Source organism: Sapajus apella, unplaced genomic scaffold (assembly GCF_009761245.1).
Source record: "Sapajus apella isolate SASKATOON/1434 unplaced genomic scaffold, GSC_monkey_1.0 scaffold228, whole genome shotgun sequence".
Classification (NCBI taxonomy): domain Eukaryota; kingdom Metazoa; phylum Chordata; class Mammalia; order Primates; family Cebidae; genus Sapajus; species Sapajus apella.
Genome location: NW_022437168.1, coordinates 67,375 through 86,936, shown reverse-complemented (window position 1 = coordinate 86,936; position 19,562 = coordinate 67,375). Strand labels below are relative to the sequence as shown.

At 52.2% G+C, this 19,562-nt stretch overlaps 1 protein-coding gene and 3 non-coding genes across 10 annotated transcripts; 2 read left to right on the top strand and 2 right to left on the bottom strand.

Annotated features, from left to right (window-relative positions):
• Nucleotides 1–885: 885 nt before the first annotated feature.
• On the bottom strand, nucleotides 886–958 carry TRNAK-CUU. Its single transcript has one exon. It is a non-coding gene; the product is annotated as a tRNA-Lys (tRNA).
• Nucleotides 959–1,430: 472 nt separating this feature from the next.
• On the bottom strand, nucleotides 1,431–1,502 carry TRNAA-UGC. Its single transcript has one exon. It is a non-coding gene; the product is annotated as a tRNA-Ala (tRNA).
• Nucleotides 1,503–3,111: 1,609 nt separating this feature from the next.
• TRIM7 (tripartite motif containing 7) lies at nucleotides 3,112–14,826 on the top strand. Of its 7 annotated transcripts, none has more exons than XM_032271281.1 (7): nucleotides 3,112–3,685; nucleotides 4,614–4,709; nucleotides 7,923–8,153; nucleotides 9,459–9,481; nucleotides 9,771–9,886; nucleotides 10,343–10,378; nucleotides 13,467–14,826. In XM_032271281.1, exons 1-7 carry the CDS (start codon nucleotides 3,176–3,178, stop codon nucleotides 13,976–13,978), a joined length of 1,524 nt encoding a protein of 507 aa, XP_032127172.1. In that variant the 5' UTR covers nucleotides 3,112–3,175; the 3' UTR covers nucleotides 13,979–14,826. The 7 variants fall into 7 exon arrangements, with proteins under 7 accessions (XP_032127172.1, XP_032127171.1, XP_032127175.1 ...); XM_032271280.1 differs by having other exon boundaries at nucleotides 9,717–9,886; XM_032271286.1 differs by lacking the exon at nucleotides 3,112–3,685 and adding an exon at nucleotides 4,128–4,506 and having other exon boundaries at nucleotides 13,467–14,825.
• Nucleotides 14,827–17,942: 3,116 nt separating this feature from the next.
• On the top strand, nucleotides 17,943–18,015 carry TRNAT-UGU. Its single transcript has one exon. It is a non-coding gene; the product is annotated as a tRNA-Thr (tRNA).
• The last annotated feature ends 1,547 nt before the right edge of the window (nucleotides 18,016–19,562 follow it).

Below are 19,562 nucleotides of genomic sequence, written 5' to 3'. Positions count from 1 at the left end.
GCGCGGTGGTTCACGCCTGTAATGCCAGCACTTTGGGAGGCTGAGGCTGGCGGATCACGAGGTCAAGAGCTCGAGACCATCCTGGCCAACATGGTGAAACCCCGTCTCTACTAAAAAAATACAAAAATTAGCTAGGCGTGGTGCTGAGCGCCTGTAGTCCCAGCTACTTGGGAGGCTGAGGCAGGAGAATTACTTGAACACCAGAGGCGGAGGTTGCAGTGAGGTGAGATCGCGCCAGTGCACTCCAGCCTGGTGCCCTGGCGACAAAGCAAGAGTCTGTCTCAAAAAAAAAAAAAAAAAAAGGAAGGAACCAAGTGTCCATTGGCAGATGAACGGATAATGTGGTATATATACATGCAATGGAATGCTATCAGCTTTAAAAGGAGGGAAATTTTGACACATGCTGCAATATGGATGAATCTTGAAGACATTAAGTAAAATAAGACAGTTAAAAAATATTGCATGATTCATCTTATATGAGGTACCTAGGGAAGGCAAATTCATAGAGACGGAAAGTAGAATGGTGGTTGCCAGGGGCTGTGGGCAGAGGAGAATGGAGAGTTAGTGTTGAATGGGTTTAGAGTTTCAGCTGGGAAACATGAAAAAGGACTGGAGATGGATGCACAACGATGTTAATGTATTTAATGCTACAGAACTACACAGTTAAAAAGTGGTAACTTTTGTTGGGCATATTTTACCACAGTTTAAAACCCTAATTGTGTCACTAGATACACATCAGACAATGAACAGTGGAGCGCCCACAAGAGTATTGCACAAACGGAAGCAGAAGACTTCAGAACAGATTATTTTCCTAAGAGTTGTTCAGCCAAACATATTTTTAGGTATAGCCAATAATCGCAGATTTAGGAGTAAAAGAACTAATTACGCCCAACGTGGGGCTCGAACCCACGACCCTGAGATTAAGAGTCTCATGCTCTACCGACTGAGCTAGCCGGGCGCTTCGAGTTAAACTTTCAACAATTTTTTATTCTACATTAGATTTGGCCTGTATTCAACTATGGGTTTTAATTTGGATTTATTTGGAGTGTGATAAAACTACGAAAGTGTCTCGACTCCTGGGAAATTCAAACTCCGTCATCCGTTCAAACCTGACCGTCCCTCCCACTTATGTCTGTTTTCTGCTTCTTCTACCCTACCAGCGACCAAACCATTTTCTACCCGAGATGAAGCTCACGGCACAGAGATGAAAAAACAAGTGCATCCTGACGCCACTGGAGCTCTCACCGTGTGGATTTTTAAACAGGAGGGAAAGACAATGAATGGGGCCCAGAGGAGGGCAGGCACCGCCGCGGTCTTTCTCCACCACCGGACTCCAACCTGTGGGGCTTTTCCTGACGCTCTGCAAAGGTGCTAGATTTCAAAACTTGAAAGAAAAATGGAAAATAGATATTGAAGGTGCAAAACTTTGCTGGAGATGCCGGGGATCGAACCCGGGGCCTCATACATGCAAAGCATGCGCTCTACCACTGAGCTACATCCCCACCTCTTTTTCGTATTTCTCCTGGATCACTCTTATTTGTTGCTTAGCTCAAGGCACCGGGAGTGGATGGCAACCGTTGTGAGCTGGATCTCAGCTGCTGCAAAAACCTGTTCCAGGATCCTCCGCTGACTCCACACCAGCGGATCTTGACCAAGGGAGTCCAAGAGGGAGGAATTAGGCCCGGCTAAGCACCTGGGAGCAGCGGTGGAAAAAGGAGAGAAAATCAAGCAGGATGTCAAAAATGAACTGTGGCCTGAACAAGAGAAGAGATCGAGGCAGTAAAATACAGAATATTTGATTAACGTAATCCAGAATTGTGAAGTTTATTGCTCGGGATTAAGAAAGAACTGGGACACAGGCGATGGGCCTACTTTTCACCGTGAACTGCGGCTTATCTTTGGAATTTTGAACCACGTTTAATTCAAGAAAACTTTACTGAGCTTGCCAAGAACTGCTCTAAAAACAGAATTCAGCGGTGAACAAACCTGGTACAGTCCACCTTAAAGCCGACATTCCAGAGGAGACAGAGTGCAGGCACAGAGCCAGCCCTGAGTGGGGAGCGCGCTAAGAGGCGACTTTGTACAGTGTGTGCGTTCGGGGCGGGCTTCGTGGGCACAGAGGTTTGAAACAAGACCTGAATGAGGTGGGAGGGAGAATGAGGTGCAAGTGGTGGGAGAAAAGAGGTCCATGCAAGGGGAACAGCCAGCGCAGAGGCCACGCGGTTCAGGAACAGCAGGAAAGAAGGTCGGGGACACAGGGTCCTGGAAGGCGCTGAGAAGCGACCTCGGGAAGGAGGTAGCAACCGGGAGCAGATGAGATGAGGCGAGGCCTTTGGGTTAGAATCGCGGAAGTTCCCGGTGACATTGACAAGGGCGGTTTCTGAGGAGTGTGCAGGGGGAAAGCCTGACTCGAGTGGCCTCCAGAGTGAACCAGGAGAGAGGGCGTGGAAGCGGATAACACCCGCAGCTCTGCAGTGGGGCTGTGGAGACAGCTGGGGCACAGTGAGCACTGTTGTTTTTTTCTTTGGGGTGGGGGGAATAATACTGAATAAAATTATAAACGTATTATTTGTTCAAATATTAAGAAGGGGGAGGACAGTCGCAGAAAAGGTAATGGAGTGGATACAAGGCCGCGCTTGAGGGTGGGGAGACAGGGCGAGATTCCAGACTCTAAATTTAGCTCAGCACAGGCCCGGGGCGAGCCTGCACTAGGGTAACCTGACACCTTGGACAGGGCACCAGGCCCTTGCCACGGCGATGCTGGGTCGGCCTTGGTCAGGAACCGAGAGTGGCGCCCGGCAGGGTTTGTGCGCCCACCTGTCGCGGTCTGTTTCCCGCGGCTGACTGGGTCAGGCTGGGGCGGCCTAGAGAGGCTGAGGGATGGGGTCCACGGGAAGAGGCGGGGGCCGATGGAGCGCGCAGATGGGGGCTCAGGGCGCTGTCCAGCACTTAAACGGCCCTGTGCCTCCCCGCCCGCAGTCAACTTGTGCCTTGCCTCCCAGCTCTCCCGCCCGGTGCGCCCTGGGCTCAAGTCTCTGACTGTCCAGTGGCAGCCCCGCCCTTCCTCTCCCAGTGGGCACTCGGCGGCCAGCCCGGACGTCGCGCTCCGACCCGCGTCCTGTGAGGTCCAGTGGCCGCCAGGGCGCGACCACACTTAGGTGAGTGGAGAGCGCACATGGCAGCAGTGGGGCCGCGGACCGGCCCCGGCACCGGGGCCGAGGCGCTAGCGCTGGCGGCAGAGCTACAGGGCGAGGCGACGTGCTCTATTTGCCTAGAGCTCTTTCGCGAGCCGGTGTCAGTTGAGTGCGGCCACAGCTTCTGCCGCGCCTGCATAGGGCGCTGCTGGGAGCGCCCGGGCGCTGGGGCTCTAGGGGCCGCGACCCGCGGGCAGCCATTCCCACTGCCCTGCCCGCAATGCCGCGAGCCCGCGCGCCCCAGTCAGCTGCGGCCCAACCGGCAGCTGGCCGCAGTGGCTACACTGCTGCGGCGCTTTAGCCTGCCCGCGGCCGCCCCGGGGGAGCACGGGTCCCAGACGGCAGCGGCTGCCCGGTGCGGGCAGCATGGCGAACCGCTCAAGCTCTACTGCCAGGACGACGGACGCGCCATCTGCGTGGTGTGCGACCGCGCCCGCGAGCACCGCGAACACGCCGTGCTACCGCTGGACGAGGCGGTGCAGGAGGCCAAGGTGAGCGCAGGCACCCCTCTCCCCTTCGGTCCCCGGCTCCCTTGCCCGCGGTGCAGAGAACAGACTGGTAGTCAGGAGGCCTGGGTGAGCCCTTCCCTTCTTTCGCCTATTCCAAGAAGACCCGGACTGGTTCCTGTGTTGAGCGCTGTTCTCTGTCACCCCTAACATCACCAATACCCCACTCCACCACCACTGCGTTTCCCTCTGAGCCAGACACTGGGCCACCTGCGCGATGTGCCCCACGGACTTGGCGATGTTCTTCCTGTCTGATTGGAGCCTCTAGCCTCGTCTGCATCTCCGCAGCTCTCAGCCCGCGGGAAGTCTCCGGCACAGCCACGCAGCCGCTGCCCCGAATCTTATCTTCTTCCCTGAAGCGGTCTCTGCTCAAAGTTCTCACCTCATGGAACTGAGTTGGAGGACCTCTTCAAGAGGTCCAAGGATGGGGCTCCTGGGTTAAGCAGCGCACCTACAGCCGTCTGACTGTGCCAAGTCTGTCGATTCTGGGCCCCCTCCCTCTTCCATTTTCTCGCCGAGCCCCTGCGAGGATGTACGAAGGGGTGGGGAGGGCGGGGAGGCTCGGGTGGCAGTTTCCAGTCCCTCCTTGCTCGCCTATCCTGCTCCAACTTTCCTACCCAGAGGGCTTCCTGATCTAGGGGTGGATAGCAGAGGAGACGACTAGAGGTAGGGCTGCTGGAGGATTGTGTTTCAGTCTGGCTACTCCAGCAGATGCTCTTGGGGAAGCAAGACCCCGAGGCCTTCAGAGTCACCTCGAAGTGTGGCCTGCAGCCTGTAGAGATGACTTCTACCCGGCCTCTCCCTCAGTGAGCAGGCCTTCCCTTTCTCCTGGCTGGCTCCAGGAAGGCACAGGTGGGGGTTTCCAGAATCCCCCCACTTCCCCACACCTTATATTGTTTCCCTTCACTTGCAGGAGCTCTTGGAGTCCAGGCTGAGGGTCTTGAAGAAGGAACTGGAGGACTATGAGGTGTTCCGGTCCACAGAAGAGAAGGAGAGCAAGGAGCTCCTGGTGAGCCAGGCACCCTGTGGGGGACAACAGAGGCCCACTCAGCATTAGGGCTTGGTGTGCAGTGTTAAAAGTATGTGCTATGGAACCACAGGGTGGATTTCACAAAGATAATAGGGTGTATATTATATAGTGTGACCGTGTAATTATTGTACAAACCAGAGCTTTTGAGAGTTAAAGAGAGTGCTAAAATAATTATTGCAAAACTACTGGCTTAAACTGGAACTGTCCCAGTGAATCAGAATGTACAGTCACTGTGATATTACATAACATGCCAGTTAGAGCCTGTGGAAGCATCTTGTAGTAGAACACATTAATATTTCTGCAGAGAAACATGAATATTCAGTAAGTGGGAATATTAATACAATAAAGAGCCTCAGATCTGTTCATGGCATGTTTTGTCAACAAAACAGTAGTGAAAAAAAATTTCATTTTCAGAGATTTTGATTTGAAATTGAGGCTAAGGGAGAAACGGCTAGAGGGTGTCAGAGGTGCTCCCTGGCTCTGGTAGAAAGAGGAAGTTTGGGGCCTTGGGTTCACAGTAGCCCCTGCTGCACAGCCCAGGGTCTGGGTACTAGCACTCTTCCACCCAAAGTTGGAAGATATTTTATCTTTCTTAGAATAGAACAGGAAAGTGAAATGAGGGCTCATTTTGGTGAAGATAGGCAAACATGAATCACCAATGGTCATTTTCTACCTTGCAAATTCAGTTCCCAGTTCAGTAAATAGATGTCCAAAGAATGAAAGGATCTACTAGGGCCTGTCAAGGCAGGGAATTGGAAGAAGATGAACTAGAGGACCCTCCTATCCTCAATGTCAGGAGGGGTAGGGGAGACGCCTGGAGTTCAAACACCCTAAGGTCGGTTCCAGACCCTCAACTATATCTGTTATGTCTGCATCCAGTGTTCATCCCAGACCTTCCCATTCGATCACTTACTTCCCTCCATGAGCTCACCCTCCAGACCTTCATCACTCCTCTGCTGGAGATACAGCCCCAACACAGCTCTTCTGTCGTTGGTTGACATCCATGAACCAGAGAGTCTTCCCAGGCATTGGTGGCAGCGGAGGTCTCTGATCCAACTCCCCAGGACTTGCTTCGCACCTTCCAACTCTGTCCTCTCCTAACACCCGCCCATCCACCCCCACATTCATTTTTATTGTTTCGTTTTGCTTTGCTTTTAGAAGGGTCTCACTTTATCACTATGGCTAAAGTAGTTCAAGTGATCCCCCCACTTCAGCCTCCTGAGTAGCTGGGACTATAGGTGTGCACCACTACACCCGGCTAATTTTTAATTTAGTTTTTGTAAAGTTGTAGTAGGGTGGGGTCTCCTATGTTGCCCAGGCTGGTCTGGAACTTGTGGACTCAAGCAATCCCCCTCCTCAGACTTCACCCCTCTCAGTCTCCCAAAGTGCTGAGATTACAGGTCTCCCAAAGTGCTGAGATTACAGGAGACTACATAAAGAATGAGCTCCATCCATTCTTCACAGTGATAAAATACTTCTATGATTTACAATACTTGTGTTATCTACAATACCCTGCTTAATGAAACATCAGAGGCAGAGTCCAACTATCACTGCAACATAAAAGGGAGAGGGAATATTCTTATTTGAAAATACTCCTACCCCAGGGGACATCTGGCAAGTCTGGAGATATTATATTTTTGGTTGTCAACAATGGGATAGGGACAATATTGGCATTTGGTGGTAGAGGCCAGAAGGGCTGCTAAACATCCTGCAAGGCACAGGACAGCCCCCCACGACCAAGAAGTATCTGGCCCAAAATGTCAACTGTGTTAAGGTTGGGAAACCCTGGTTTAGACTAGTATTTTGGCAAATACTGTTTCACTTGTGTTATTTCCTTGCAAGGCAATATGATGTAGCTGGCAGAAGCTCAGCTCTGGGGTCTGGCTCCCTGGCCTAGAAGCCTGGCTTAACACTTTCTGGTGATGTGTCTGTCTTTGTCTCCTCACCTGTAAGACTTGAGGGGAAGTGTGCCCACCTCACTGGGCTACTGTCAGGGTTGAGGGAGTTAATATCTATAAGGCGCTAAGGGCTACTGCAGCCTGCCTGGAAGCTGAAGGTAAGGTGAGGGTACTGCGGGACACCTGAACCCAGGTCTCCCAACTTCCTAGAATTCCCTTCCTCTGTCCAGGAGTTTTCAAGGAAGAGGAACTTCCTGGTGGGACATACTGAGTACGACAAATGTGTGCACATAAAAAAAATCAAGAGATCAGGGAATGAGTCTGCATCTGAAAACCAAGGAGTAAAAAGTCCTGTGTATGCCCTTAATGGAAAGAATAGAATATCCAGCTTGCATGTAGCATATTCTCACTTAGTTCCTTGTGGGTATGCTGCTACCTCTGTTCACTGGCATTGGATTTTTCTTCCTCCTTTCTACTTTCCTACCTCTCCTAGGGTTTGTATTTTGAGCATTTGTTACCATTATAATTACTAAACAGGAAAGATCGCCTTTAAAAAGAAGTAAAGTGAAGAGTGAAAGTTTGAGGGTGATGAAGTAAATGTGCTTGAGGAAGAAAAAGCAATCTCCGTTTAATCCTATGGTTGCCCCAGGAGGCACTAATTTATCCCTTCTGCTTTTTTTTTTTTTTTTTTTTTTTTTTGAGATGGAGTCTTGCACCGCCTCCTGGGTTGGAGTTCAATGGCATGATCTCGGATTATTGAGACCTCCGCCTCCTGCCTCAGTCTCTTGAGTAGCTGGGATTACAGGCATACGCCACCAGGCCCAGCTAATTTTGTATGTTTAGTAGAGACGGGGTTTCACCATGTTGGTCAGGTTGGTCTTGAACTCCCGATCCTCAGGTGATCCTCCAGCCTTGGACTCTCAAAGTGCTGGGATTACCAGTGTAAGCCATCACACCTGGCCTCCCTTCTACTTTTCAAGTAAGGAACCTACAGGTTGGCGTACTTCTAGGTAGAGTATGATGCTACCTTGGTTTAGGTGGTGGAGCCCAGATCCACAGACATGTGCAGGCACATCTATGGCAGGGGAGAGAAAAGTATGTGTCAAGACTATCGCTTGTTTGGAGCTGGGACACTGAAAATAAAGCATGCACTATGTGCATAGATGGTGTATCTCTGATCCTCCAGCAGTGACAGGGATGAAACTTTGCCCCGTGATATGACTCAGGTCCCTGGCCAAATGCTATATCTCCATGCCCAAGTCCCCTACCTCTCCAATTTCTCTTCCTGAGACAGAAGCAGATGGCAGCGGAGCAGGAGAAGGTGGGGGCAGAGTTCCAGGCACTGAGGGCCTTCCTAGTAGAGCAGGAGGGCCGGCTGCTGGGTCGCCTGGAGGAACTGTCCCGGGAAGTGACACAGAAGCAGAATGAGAACCTGGCCCAGCTCGGGAGTGAGATCACCCAGCTGTCCAAGCTCAGCAGCCAGATCCAGGAGACAGCTCAAAAGCCTGATCTTAACTTTCTCGAGGTGAGTCTTGCTAAGCAAGGAGCTTGAGTCATTTATCCTAAGGTATCAGGACCCACAGCTAGAGAACAGTGTCAGTTCTGGGGGATTAGGAGAATCATATGATCTGGAGCTGAAGGGGACTGGCAAGAAGTCCCCCAATTTTCCTGGGTTTAGAGATCTAGAGGGATGTGATAAAACTTTCTTGACCATGAGCCACAATAATATATATCATATTTCAGAATCATATGCTTGAGACCAAAGTCTTAGAAAATACTACTCACCTTTGCTAGAGGTGTACACTTTGATGTTTTCTATTGTATTTCACTAAAAAACAAAATAGTTATAAACCACAAACTTAGACAAACTTCACAAACCACAGATGGGTTAAGAACAGTCATTACTGGGCTGAGTGAGCAATAGGTACATAAGGACTGTGACCTCCCTCAGGTGGTTTTCAGGACATAGGCAGCACTGGGTCCATGGGATAGCTCCAGTGATGATTCTGTAATAAAGAAAGCAGCTGGGCATAGTGGCTTATCCCTGTAATCCCGGCACTTTGTGAGGCTGAGGCAGGAGGATTGTTTGAGGCCATGAGTTTGAGACCAACCTGGGCAACATATCAAGACCCTGTCTCTACAGCAAATTAAAAAATTAGGAGCCTGTAGTCCCAGTTACATGAGAGGTTGAGGCAGGAAGATTGGTTGAACCCAGGATTTTGAGGCTGCAGTGAGCCATGATCATGCCACTGCACTCCAGCCTGGACGATAGAGTGAGATCCTATCTCTAAAAAACAAAAAACCGGCCGGGTGCAGTGGCTCACACCTGTAATCCCAGCACTTTGGGAGGCCAAGATGGGCAGATCACAAGGTCATGAGATCAGGACCATCCTGGCCAACATGGTGAAACCCCGTTTCTACTAAAAATACAAAAATTAGCTGGGCATGGTGGCTCATGCCTGTAATCTCAGCTACTTGGGAGGCTGAGGCAGGACAATCACTTGAACCTGGGAGGTAGAGGTTGCAGTGAGCTAAAATCGCACCATTGCACTCCAGCCTGGGTGACAGAGGGAGACTCTGCCTCAAAAAAAAAAAAAAAAAAAAAAAAGCATGTGAAGAGCTGTGGAAAGGGGTTCACTGTGTGGATGAGACACCCTGCAGTCAGTAGCCACTGGAAGCTGCTGTCGCCTGGAGTCTATGCAGCCAGTGAGGTGTGGCACACCTACTTATTGCTTACATCTTGGAGGCACAGCAAGGGACAAGCTTTGTTTCTCAAAGACGAATGGAGTTTACCTGATGCTGATTTGGTTTCCTCCATCTTTCCTTCCAGGAATTCAAAAGCACGCTGAGCAGGTGAGTTACCTCACAGCTCCTGGGGCCTCTCTAAGTTACGTCTTCCGTTTTCACTGAGCCTTCTCTTTTTTCCCCACCCCCGGAGTTCTCACCTCCTGGTCCCCCTACTTGCTTGCCCAGGGACCTTCTGAGACAAATGTTTGCCTGCCTGGCCATGGGTTTTTCTGAATGAGGTCTGGCTCTCCCTTTCCTACCTCTTTCTGTCAAGAAGACCTTGCCATCCTAATTGTCATAGCCTGTGGGAGGAAAGCGGTGCACATAGGCCCTTCTCAGAGCCCCTGTCCTGCAGGTGCAGCAATGTGCCTGGCCCCAAGCCAACCACAGTCTCTTCTGAGATGAAGAATAAAGTCTGGAATGTTTCCCTCAAGACCTTTGTCTTAAAAGGGCTGCTGAAGAAGTTCAAAGGTAGGGGCCTGGGTACTGAGTGGGGCCACATAGTGTGGTAGAGGCTCAGGGGTCCCTGGGTGTGCTTTCTAGAAGCTGTGTGTTGAAACAGAAGATGGCTGTGCCATGGCTAGATTGGTGTAGGGGCCGTGGTGGCAAATCTAGTCAGGCCCCCTCCCCAGGCCACGCAGCTTCCCATGGAGACAGATGGGTAGAGGGGTGCCGCTAGGGGTACTGGGGGTAGGAAGACGGCTGTGTAGGGAGAGCTCAGCTCAGAGCCACTTAGGTAGAGCTAGAATGCTTGGGCATTGGCCCCCTGCCCCCCACCCCACATGCTTGGCCCTGTGCCTGCACATTCATTCTTGGCCTTAGGAATCTCAGGAATGAGTGAGTCAGTTGGGCTATAAAGAGCTGGTGACCTTGCCATAGAATCTCCCATGTCGCTCATGCACACCCTGTTTTGTTTCTCCTCTTCAGAGGACCTTCGGGGAGAGCTGGAGAAAGAGGAGAAAGGTAGGGATGGTGCTGTGATGGCAAGTATGGACTGTCTGCCACAGAGAGAACCTACTCCCTGCTGGTGACCATCTCAGGGTTTTGCATATGGTCGGTTCCTTCCACCAACCCACCTCAGCAACCCTGTCCCTCTGTCCCCTACCCCTCCCTGTCCTTGCCTGGGAACTCTGACACAGATGGCAGTGGGGCCTGTTGGCCCAAATGCTGCAGGCTGGTTAGGAGCAGGAATGCTCTATTCCTTGAGATATTCAGACTGGGGAAGGCAGCTCGGCCACCTGGTCAAGCCGCTCCCCAGTCCCCACTCCAAGAGAGACGGAAACCTCTCCTAGAGATGGGGTGTATACAGGGAACCAGGAAAGTAAGGGGAGGCTGAAGGCTGGAAGGAATATGGTTCTTACTCTTGCAGAGCTCCAGAGTGTTTGGGATCCAACATTCAGGGGAAGGGAGTGGAGGGCACATATTCCTGATGCTGATGTCTGAGCTAAGTCAGAGTGTGTCTGGGTGACACCTAAAGCACCTGAGTGAGACCAGGCCCTCCTCTGCTCAGAGCCCTGCCACAGCCCCTCTAACTTAGTACAGGTCAAAGCCCTCATGGTGGCCTCCAGGCCCCAAGGGATCGGGCCTCACTGCACACCCCTGCTACTCCATGCAGCTACATATCCTGCTTGCTGCTCCTTAAGTGTACCAAGCACACACCCATCTCAGGGCCTTTGCACTGCAAGGCTCCCCTGCCCCAGCCCCCTACCTGGAACATGCTTTCCCCAGCCAGTCACATGGCTCGCTTCCTCACCTTTTTTGTTTTTGTTTTTGAGATGGAGTCTCACTCTGTTGCCAGACTAGAGTGCAGTGGCACAATCTCGGCTCACTGCAACCTCTGACTCCCTGGTTCAAGCGATTCTCCTGCCTCAGCCTCCCGAGTAGCTGGGATTACAGGCATATGCCACCATGCCCAGCTAATTTTTGTATTTTTAGTAGAGATGGGGTTTCACCATGTTGGCCAGGATGGTTTTGATCTCCTGACCTTGTGATCCGCTCGCCTAGGTCTCCCAAAGTGCTGAGATGACAGGCATGAGCCACTGCGTTCGGCCTTCCTCACCTTCTTTATATGTGTCTGCTCGATGCACCTTTTCAGTGAGGGTCTTCCCTGGCCACTCCGGTTGAAGCTACAGCCTGTTCTTTTCATCCCTCTTATCTGCTATGTTTATCATCTATCCTCAATCCTTTTCCTTCAGGAAGGAAGCTGGAGGCAGGCAGAACTACTTTGATACTCAGTGGTATCCCCAGGGCCTGGAAAGTAGTAGTGCTCACAATAAGTGTACATATTTTAACTTTTTTTGGATACAAAGTATTGCTTTGTTGCCCAGGGTGGAGTGCAGTGGAACTGCAGCCTCAACCTCCCAAACTCAAGCAATCCTCTCTCCTCAGCCCCCTCGAGTAGCTGGGACTACAGGAGCACACCACCATGCTTGCTAAATTTTCTATTTTTTGTGGAAACGGGGTCTCACTATATTGCCTAGGCTGGTCTCCAACACCTGGGCTCAAGCTGTATTCCCACCTCTGCTTCCCAAAGTGCTGGGATTACAGGCATGAGCCTCTGCACCTGGCCTTAATTTTTTATCATGGAAAACTTCAAACATACTCAAAAGTAGAGTGAAGAGTATAAAGAATGTTACATACCCATCTCTCACCTTCAGCAGTGGTCAATTAGTGGCCATAGCTTCCATAGACACTGCTATCCACTTCTCATGGGATTCTTTTATTTTCTGAGACAGGGTCTTGCTCTAGAGTGAGATCCTGGAGTGCAGTGGCCTGATCTCCGCTCACCGCAACCTCTACCTTCTGGGTTTAAGTGACCCTCATGCCTCAGCCTCCCAAACAGCTTGAATTACAGGCACAGGACACCACGCCGGGCTAATTTTTGTGTTTTCAGTAAAGAAAATACAAAACAAGGTTTCCACCATGTTGGCCAAGCTGGTCCCAAACTCCTGACCTCAAGTGATCAAGCGGCCTTCGGTCTCCCAAAGTGCTGGTATTGCAGCCGTGAGCCATCTTCTCTAGCCTCCGCTGTATAATAATAATTATTATTTATTTTTATTTTTTTGAGATGGAGTCTCACTCTGTCGCCAGGCTGGAGTGCAGTGGCACAATCTCGGCTCACTGCAACCTCTGCCTCCCGGGTTCAAGCGATTTTCCTGTCTCAGCCTCCCGAGTAGCTGGGACAACAGGCATGTGCCACCATGCCCAGCTAATTTTGGTAGTTTTAGTAGAGACAGCATTTCACCAGGTTGGCCAGGATGGTCTTGATCTCCTGACTTTGTGATTCTCCTGCCTTGGCCTCCCACAGTGCTGGGATTACAGGCATGAGCCACCATGCCCTGCCTATTATTATTTTTATTTTTGAGACAGGAGACTTGCCCTGTCGCCCAGGCTGGAGTGCAGTGGCACGATCTCTGCTCACCGCAATCTCCGCCTTCTGGATTTAAGCCATTTTCCTGCCTCAGCCTCCAGAGTAGCTGGGACTACAGGTCTGTGTCATCACACCCAGCTAACTTTTATATTTTTAGTAGAGACAGGGTTTTGTCATTTTGGCCAGGCGGGTCTCGAACTCCCGACCTTAGGCGATCCTCCCCCTTGGCTTCCCAAAGCGCTGGGATTACAGGCGCGAGTCAAGGTGCCTGGCCCCACTGTATTAAAGCACATCAGAGACAACATATTATTGCCATAAATATTTCAGTGTGTTATCTCTAAAGAAACAGACTTTGTAAAACATAACCATAAAGCAGTCATCATACCTGCAGAGATTAATGATTCTTTCCAATGTCTAGCATTCAAATTTGTTTGAATTGGAGTTCAAATCAGGCCCATACATTCCATTTGTTTGATTTCAGTAAGTACTTGCTGAGTGGTGCGGGAGGACAGAAGCAAAATAGCTGGGAGGCAGAGAGTGGGGGTTGGTTGGGCCTTGGCGCTGGATGCTGGGAGGATTCTCGAGGGAAAGGCAGGCAGGTTGCAAAGCAGGGATGGGCGCGGCCCTGCAAAGACTGTGCCAAGCCTTCATGGGGACATTTCTCCCTGTCTCTGCCTGCAGTGGAGCTCACCTTGGATCCCGACACGGCCAACCCGCGCCTCATCCTCTCTCTGGATCTTAAGAGTGTGCGTCTCGGCGAGCGGGCCCAGGACCTGCCCAACCATCCCCGCCGCTTCGACACCAACACCCGTGTCCTGGCATCCTGCGGCTTTTCCTCGGGCCGGCATCACTGGGAGGTGGAGGTGGGCTCTAAGGACGGCTGGGCTTTCGGCGTGGCCCGGGAGAGCGTGCGCCGAAAGGGCCTCACGCCCTTCACCCCCGAGGAGGGCGTCTGGGCCCTGCAGCTCAATGGTGGCCAGTACTGGGCCGTGACCAGCCCCGAGAGGTCGCCCCTCAGCTGCGGGCACCTGTCGCGTGTGCGGGTGGCCCTGGACCTGGAGGTGGGAGCCGTGTCTTTCTACGCCATGGAGGACATGCGCCACCTCTACACCTTCCGTGTCAACTTCCAGGAGCGCGTGTTCCCGCTTTTCTCTGTCTGCTCCACGGGTACCTACTTGCGAATCTGGCCTTGAGGGGCACTGCTCCGAGCTCCTGTCTCCGAGCTGCTGGTGGGAAGGGATATCGCCTCCCCAGAGCTCCCTGGTCCATCTTGGGTCTGGCCTCCCTGCTCCAGACCCTGGTTGCTATAGACACAACCCTGAAGCAGGAGACTGAGACTACGGCCAACTGAGCAGGGGAAGAGAGACTTTGGACTCTTGGGGGTTCCTTTCCTGAGGTCACATATGGATTTGGCCAGAGCCCTCAGGAGGTGGAGGCTGGTGAGGTCAGGAGCCCAGCTCTCCAAAGGGCTTCTGCCCTGACTGGAAAGGCGTCTGACTCCCTAAAAAAATGTCAAAGCCAGTCCTGCTGTTTCCCATTGCCAGGGGACAGGTCTGGGCCCGCCTGCCAGGTTTGCTATCATGGCTGCTGCCTTCTGGATAGCTGCCAGCTCTACCTTGAGAGGTTGTGGGACCTCTGGATCCAGCTCGCCTGACAGGTCATCTACTCAGGGAGGAGCCCTGTGCTCCCAGCTCAGAGGACAGTCTAGGCCAGAACTGGAAGGAGGTCCTTAGACCGTCTGTGAGAGAGAAGCCCAGGACAACAGCCAATGGGTATCACAGCTCTCCAGCACTCTTAGCCAGAAGATAGAGAGTGATAGGTGCGTCCTGACCAAAGCAACAACCAGCATGTGCTCTCACAAACACCTGACCCCCCACTTTCCAGTGCCAAAGTATAAACATTTCTGGGATAAGGAGATCAAAGCTTCTGGGACTTTATTTTTTTCTTTCTTTTTAATTTTTTTTTTTTTTTTTTTTTGTGACAGGGTCTCACTCTGTCACCAGGCTGGAGTGCAGTGACAAGATCTCAGCTCACTGCAACCTTCCGTCTCACGGGTTCAAGTGATTCTCCTGCCTTAGCCTCCTGAGTAGCTGGGATTACAGGTGCCTGTCACCACGTCCAGATAATTTTTGTATTTTTAGTAGAGATGGGATTTCACCATGTTGGCCAAGATGGTCTTGATCTCTTGACCTCGTGATCTACCTTCCTCGGCCTCCCAAAATGCTGGGATTAAAGGCATGAACCACTGTGCCCAGCCTCTTTTTAACTGTTTTTTAGAGACTGGGTCTTCCTATGTTTCCCAGGCTGGTCTTGAACTCCTGGCCTCAAGTGATCTTCCAGTCTCCATCTTCCTAAGGGCTATGATTACAGGTGTGCACTGTACCTGAACTGTTTTTTGTTGTTTTTGCTTCTGGAACTCTGAAACACAAAACCCAAGATGGTACTTACTTTTTTTTTTTTTTTTTTTGAGATGGAGTGTGACTCTGTCATCCAGGCTGGAGTGCAATGGCACGATCTCCGCTGACTGCAACCTCCGCCTCCCAGGTTCAAATGATTCTCCTGCCTCAGCCTCCTGAGTAGCTGGGATTACAGGCACGTCCCACTGCGCCCAGCTAATTTTTTTAGTAGAGACAGGGTTTCAACATTTTGGCCAGCCTGGTGTCGAACTCCTGACCTTGTGATCCACGCGCCGCAGCCTCCCAAAGTGCTGTGATTACAGGTGTGAGCCACTGCGTCCGGCTGGTACTTACAATTTGAAAGATGCAGCCAGTTCTGAACAACGCACAAACAGCACAAACATGATCCTGACAGACTCTTTCAGGAAACTGCCAACAGCAGAGCACCCTGGTGTCAAGGCCTTCTCAGCCTAGCCCTGGAGGGGACTCCCCTGGCCAGCCTCAGCTCTTGTCTACTTGTTCTCCAGCTTCTGGATAGCTGGGCTTCTGGAAGGGTGGCAGTGGGCTGCTCCCTGCTCAGTGCTCCCCAGGGAAGGGGGTGGGGAGATGAAAATGAAGACTATGAGCTGTCTTTAGAGTTGGCTTGGCTCATTTTCTACTCCCTAGATCTGAGTGCAAGAGCAGAAGTATGAGCCAGGGTTTCTGCCAGAGTGAATAAGTGTGCACGTTTATATGTAGGAGGAGTGTGTGTTTATTTATATCTCACCTTTCTTGTATGTGTGTGTGTGTGTGTGTGTGTGTGTATTCTGGAGAGAGCATTTATGAGCATGGCATAAGGTTCAAGTATTGCAAACAGACCCAAGTCAGTTTGGTCATATTCTATTGTTGATTTGTTTTTAAATATTAACCGCCTTCTATTTAGGCAAGGGCCACAGGCTTCTTTCCTCACTACCTGGCTACCAGGCTGGATGAACAGAATACCAGGCTCAGAGCTAATTTTGTCCACACAGGTTATTTAGACAGATGTGCTGGCAAGCAGGGACAATGACAGTTGAACTGCCCTGTGTCATGGAGCTTCAGTGCTCTGTCTCTGAGATGCTTCAAGCTCACTTTGCACATAGGGTTCTCGAGGGGCAGGCATGACACTATCCCAAAGGCAGGCCCAGTTGACACAGCACCAGATAATCAGAATACTGTATCCTCTGGGCTGAAGACAAGACCAATTAAAAGTCCTGCCTACAGAAGCATTCCAGAGAGTGAATCCTATGTCCTGCTTATACATGCAGAGCCGCTCTAAAACCTGGTAGCCAGTTCCGGCATTTGAATACCTCTGATTTCCATAAGGAAAACCAATCTCTAATATTCATTTCCTAACTAAATCACCTATTGTTACCATTAAGCCCTAATGTTATCTGGCTTGTATGGCTTTTTGATTAAGTATCATAATTCCCTTTGTACCATCCAATAAATGTACTGAGCATCAGAATGAATTACAGGTCCCAGAAGGTGCAATGTCTGGTGGAGGTACCACATAAGGGTCAGGTCTAGGGACTGGGAGTAGCTCTCCACATGTATATTTTCAGTTTTTGTGTTCATGGGTGTAATCGTGTGTCTATCAGAGAGTGTGTGTTTGCAGAATAACTACATACATATCTATATATCTGAAGAAATGTAACAACAGTTACTGTAACAATTGCATGTAGAAGGGAAGAGATGTTCTTTCTTGGTCACCAGGGCAGTGCAGTAACTTGGATGTCAGGATGCTGGTGTGAGGACATGTGTATACATATCCCTCTCCTATACTCTGGGCGTCATAAACTCTAGAGATCTCTGGGTCTGTGAGAACAACTGGCCTAACTTGGGCACTTCTTATCCAACCATTAGTTCTAGCTGCTGAGCCATAAGCCCAGGCCTCTGCCATCAGAACCTCACGGGGCCCCTCAGCATCCAGACTCGGGGAAATCCAGGGGCCTGCCTCTGGCCTGGCCGCCCAGTGATCTAAGACAGCCGGCTGTGCAGGGAGCATAGGGCAGGCTGGGCCACCAGGCCAAGGTCCACTTCCTATACCCACCAATTTCTGTCCTTTGCCAGGCTGGGCCCTCATCCTTTTCCCTCTCCTCTACCCCGTGGCCCTTTAGGGGCCCTGACAGAACAGTTCCTCCAGTGTGCCCTAAAAGCTGCCTTTTCCAAATTCATTCAAATGTGAGGCAGGGACTAGCACCCACTTGCAACCCTACCTAGACTCTTCTGCTCCAGCGTCTCCAAACACCTAGCCGTCCTGATTCCCCGCTTCCCCACTCCCCCTCGGCTTCCACCTCCAGATGCCCCCACTGCTCCCCTACTACCAGCTCGCTCCAGGTCGCGCCCTAACTGCTCGGACCTGGGCTCCCTGCGTGCGTGCTCACATCCTTCCCTGACTTTTCCATAGCCCTGACCTCTGGCCCAGTATCCTCATGAACAACAAGCCACAAAGCGTGCTCTCCAATCCTCGCGCCCCTCCCCGCCTCTCCAGCTCCGACCAAGGCTGGGGACGCTTCTCACCGCGCTGAGATCCGCCGGGTCCGGACAGCGCCTGCTCGCACCCGCGCCCGCGCCCTAGCCCAACGCCAGCACTGTCTCAGAGGAGCTTTCTTCCGGGACTAACGCCGGGGGAGGAGCTTGGGTCCAGTCACCACGGAACTCAGTCGGGTTCAGCGGACTGCGGCTGCGCAACGCTGGCGATAGCGTCAACTGCTTGCGCGAGAAAGCCGACTTAGCGGTCGGCTCCATAGCTCAGGGGTTAGAGCACTGGTCTTGTAAACCAGGGGTCGCGAGTTCAATTCTCGCTGGGGCCTGCCTCTCCTTTTCTTTTTTTCCTTGAAAAATAGTGGAAGATGCGCGAACCTACTCCTGCCCTCCAGGGAGGCCAAACCGTGGCGGAGTCACTTTCTGTTTACCTCTAAGGTACCCGCCACAGAAGGCTGCTTCCCTACCATTTTCTTATCTCTTGAAGAGTCAGACCCACTGCGGGCTTCCTTTTTTATCACGGGTTCACTGAGCCCCGCGCGCCCTCTTTCCGCGACCCCGCTCACTTCCGTCTGCGCGCGCTCTCCGGGAGCTTCTTTCCCTTCCCCTCCGTTCTTCCCACTCCTGCCAGGGACTTGCCTTTGTGTCTCTGTCCCTCTCTCCAGGAGGAGACGATAGAACTACCGTGCCCCTTCCCGCCTGGCGTGTTTGCGGCGTCCTCCCAGCGCGCGCTGAGCGTGGGGTCTACAGCTCTGTGCTTGGCGGCTGCGCGCCTTCGGGTCCCCGTCGCCTCCGTACTGCAAGCTCTGACTTCTTTTTGTGGAGTTAACACAGAAAAGCGCAGACGGCCACATTCGTGACCCGGGCCTAACGGCGCTTCCTGTCAAGATTGGCTTTCAGCCTCTAGAAAAAACTTATTTTAAACAAAATATACAAGTAATGAATGCTGGCCTTCTGACTGATTTATTCCTGCTATTAACGGAAGTGTAGAAAGCGAGCCAGAGTCCTCAGTGAACAGTGGGGGCGCTGCCCAGGTGCAGGAAGGGCCCCCTGGGGGTCTCGGGACCGCTCCTGCCTCGGTCTTCCCCGCCAGGCGCACTCTGGAGGCCTGAGCACAGGTGGAGGCGGGGCCCGGTTCCGCCGCACACTCCCCTGTCGCAGGCGCCCTCTCTCCAGCGGAAGGGGACCTTGAAAAGCCCTGAGCGAGTCCCCGTCCCACGTGGGCCCGCGGCTTATACAGGCACCACTCCAGGGTAGCTCAGGGTTCGAAAACTTCCGTGTCTGGTGCACCAAAGAAGAGAAAACCGCTCGCAGCCACCTAGGTAGAGACTGGAGTTGTGACCGCGTTGACTGGGTGGGGAGAAGGAGCGAGCGGGGTCTGCGGCTCCGGCCAGTAGGACGCGCTTCCCTCTCTCACCCACGCCTGCTTCGGTCCAAAGAGCCGAGACTGTGGGTCAAGACCGGGATGGATTCGCTCCGCGCAGGTCAGGAGCCCACCAGCACATTCCGGCGCTCGCGCGCCTGGGGCTGCTCAGAAACTCGTCGATCCCGAAACACCTGCCCCACAGGAAGATCACCCTACTTTAGAAGTCAGGCCACGGGGACCAGTAGCGAGCTACCTGAGGGGTTAACTGTGGATACCCTCCGGACGAAAACCGTGGACTCCCAGGGTGCGTGCGTGTGCTTGCGTGTGGGGGTGTTGGCAGGCAGTCCCCACAATAATCGAACAAACAGGTGGGCGAACCTCAGGCCTCGCACTCTGGGGCTTTCAAAGTCTGGGCCTCACAGCCGCTCCCATACACTCACTGGTCACCTGGCCGAATTAGGTGGCATATAGGTGAGGTGCCGGGAGGTCTTCCACGCTCGCGCTCCTGTC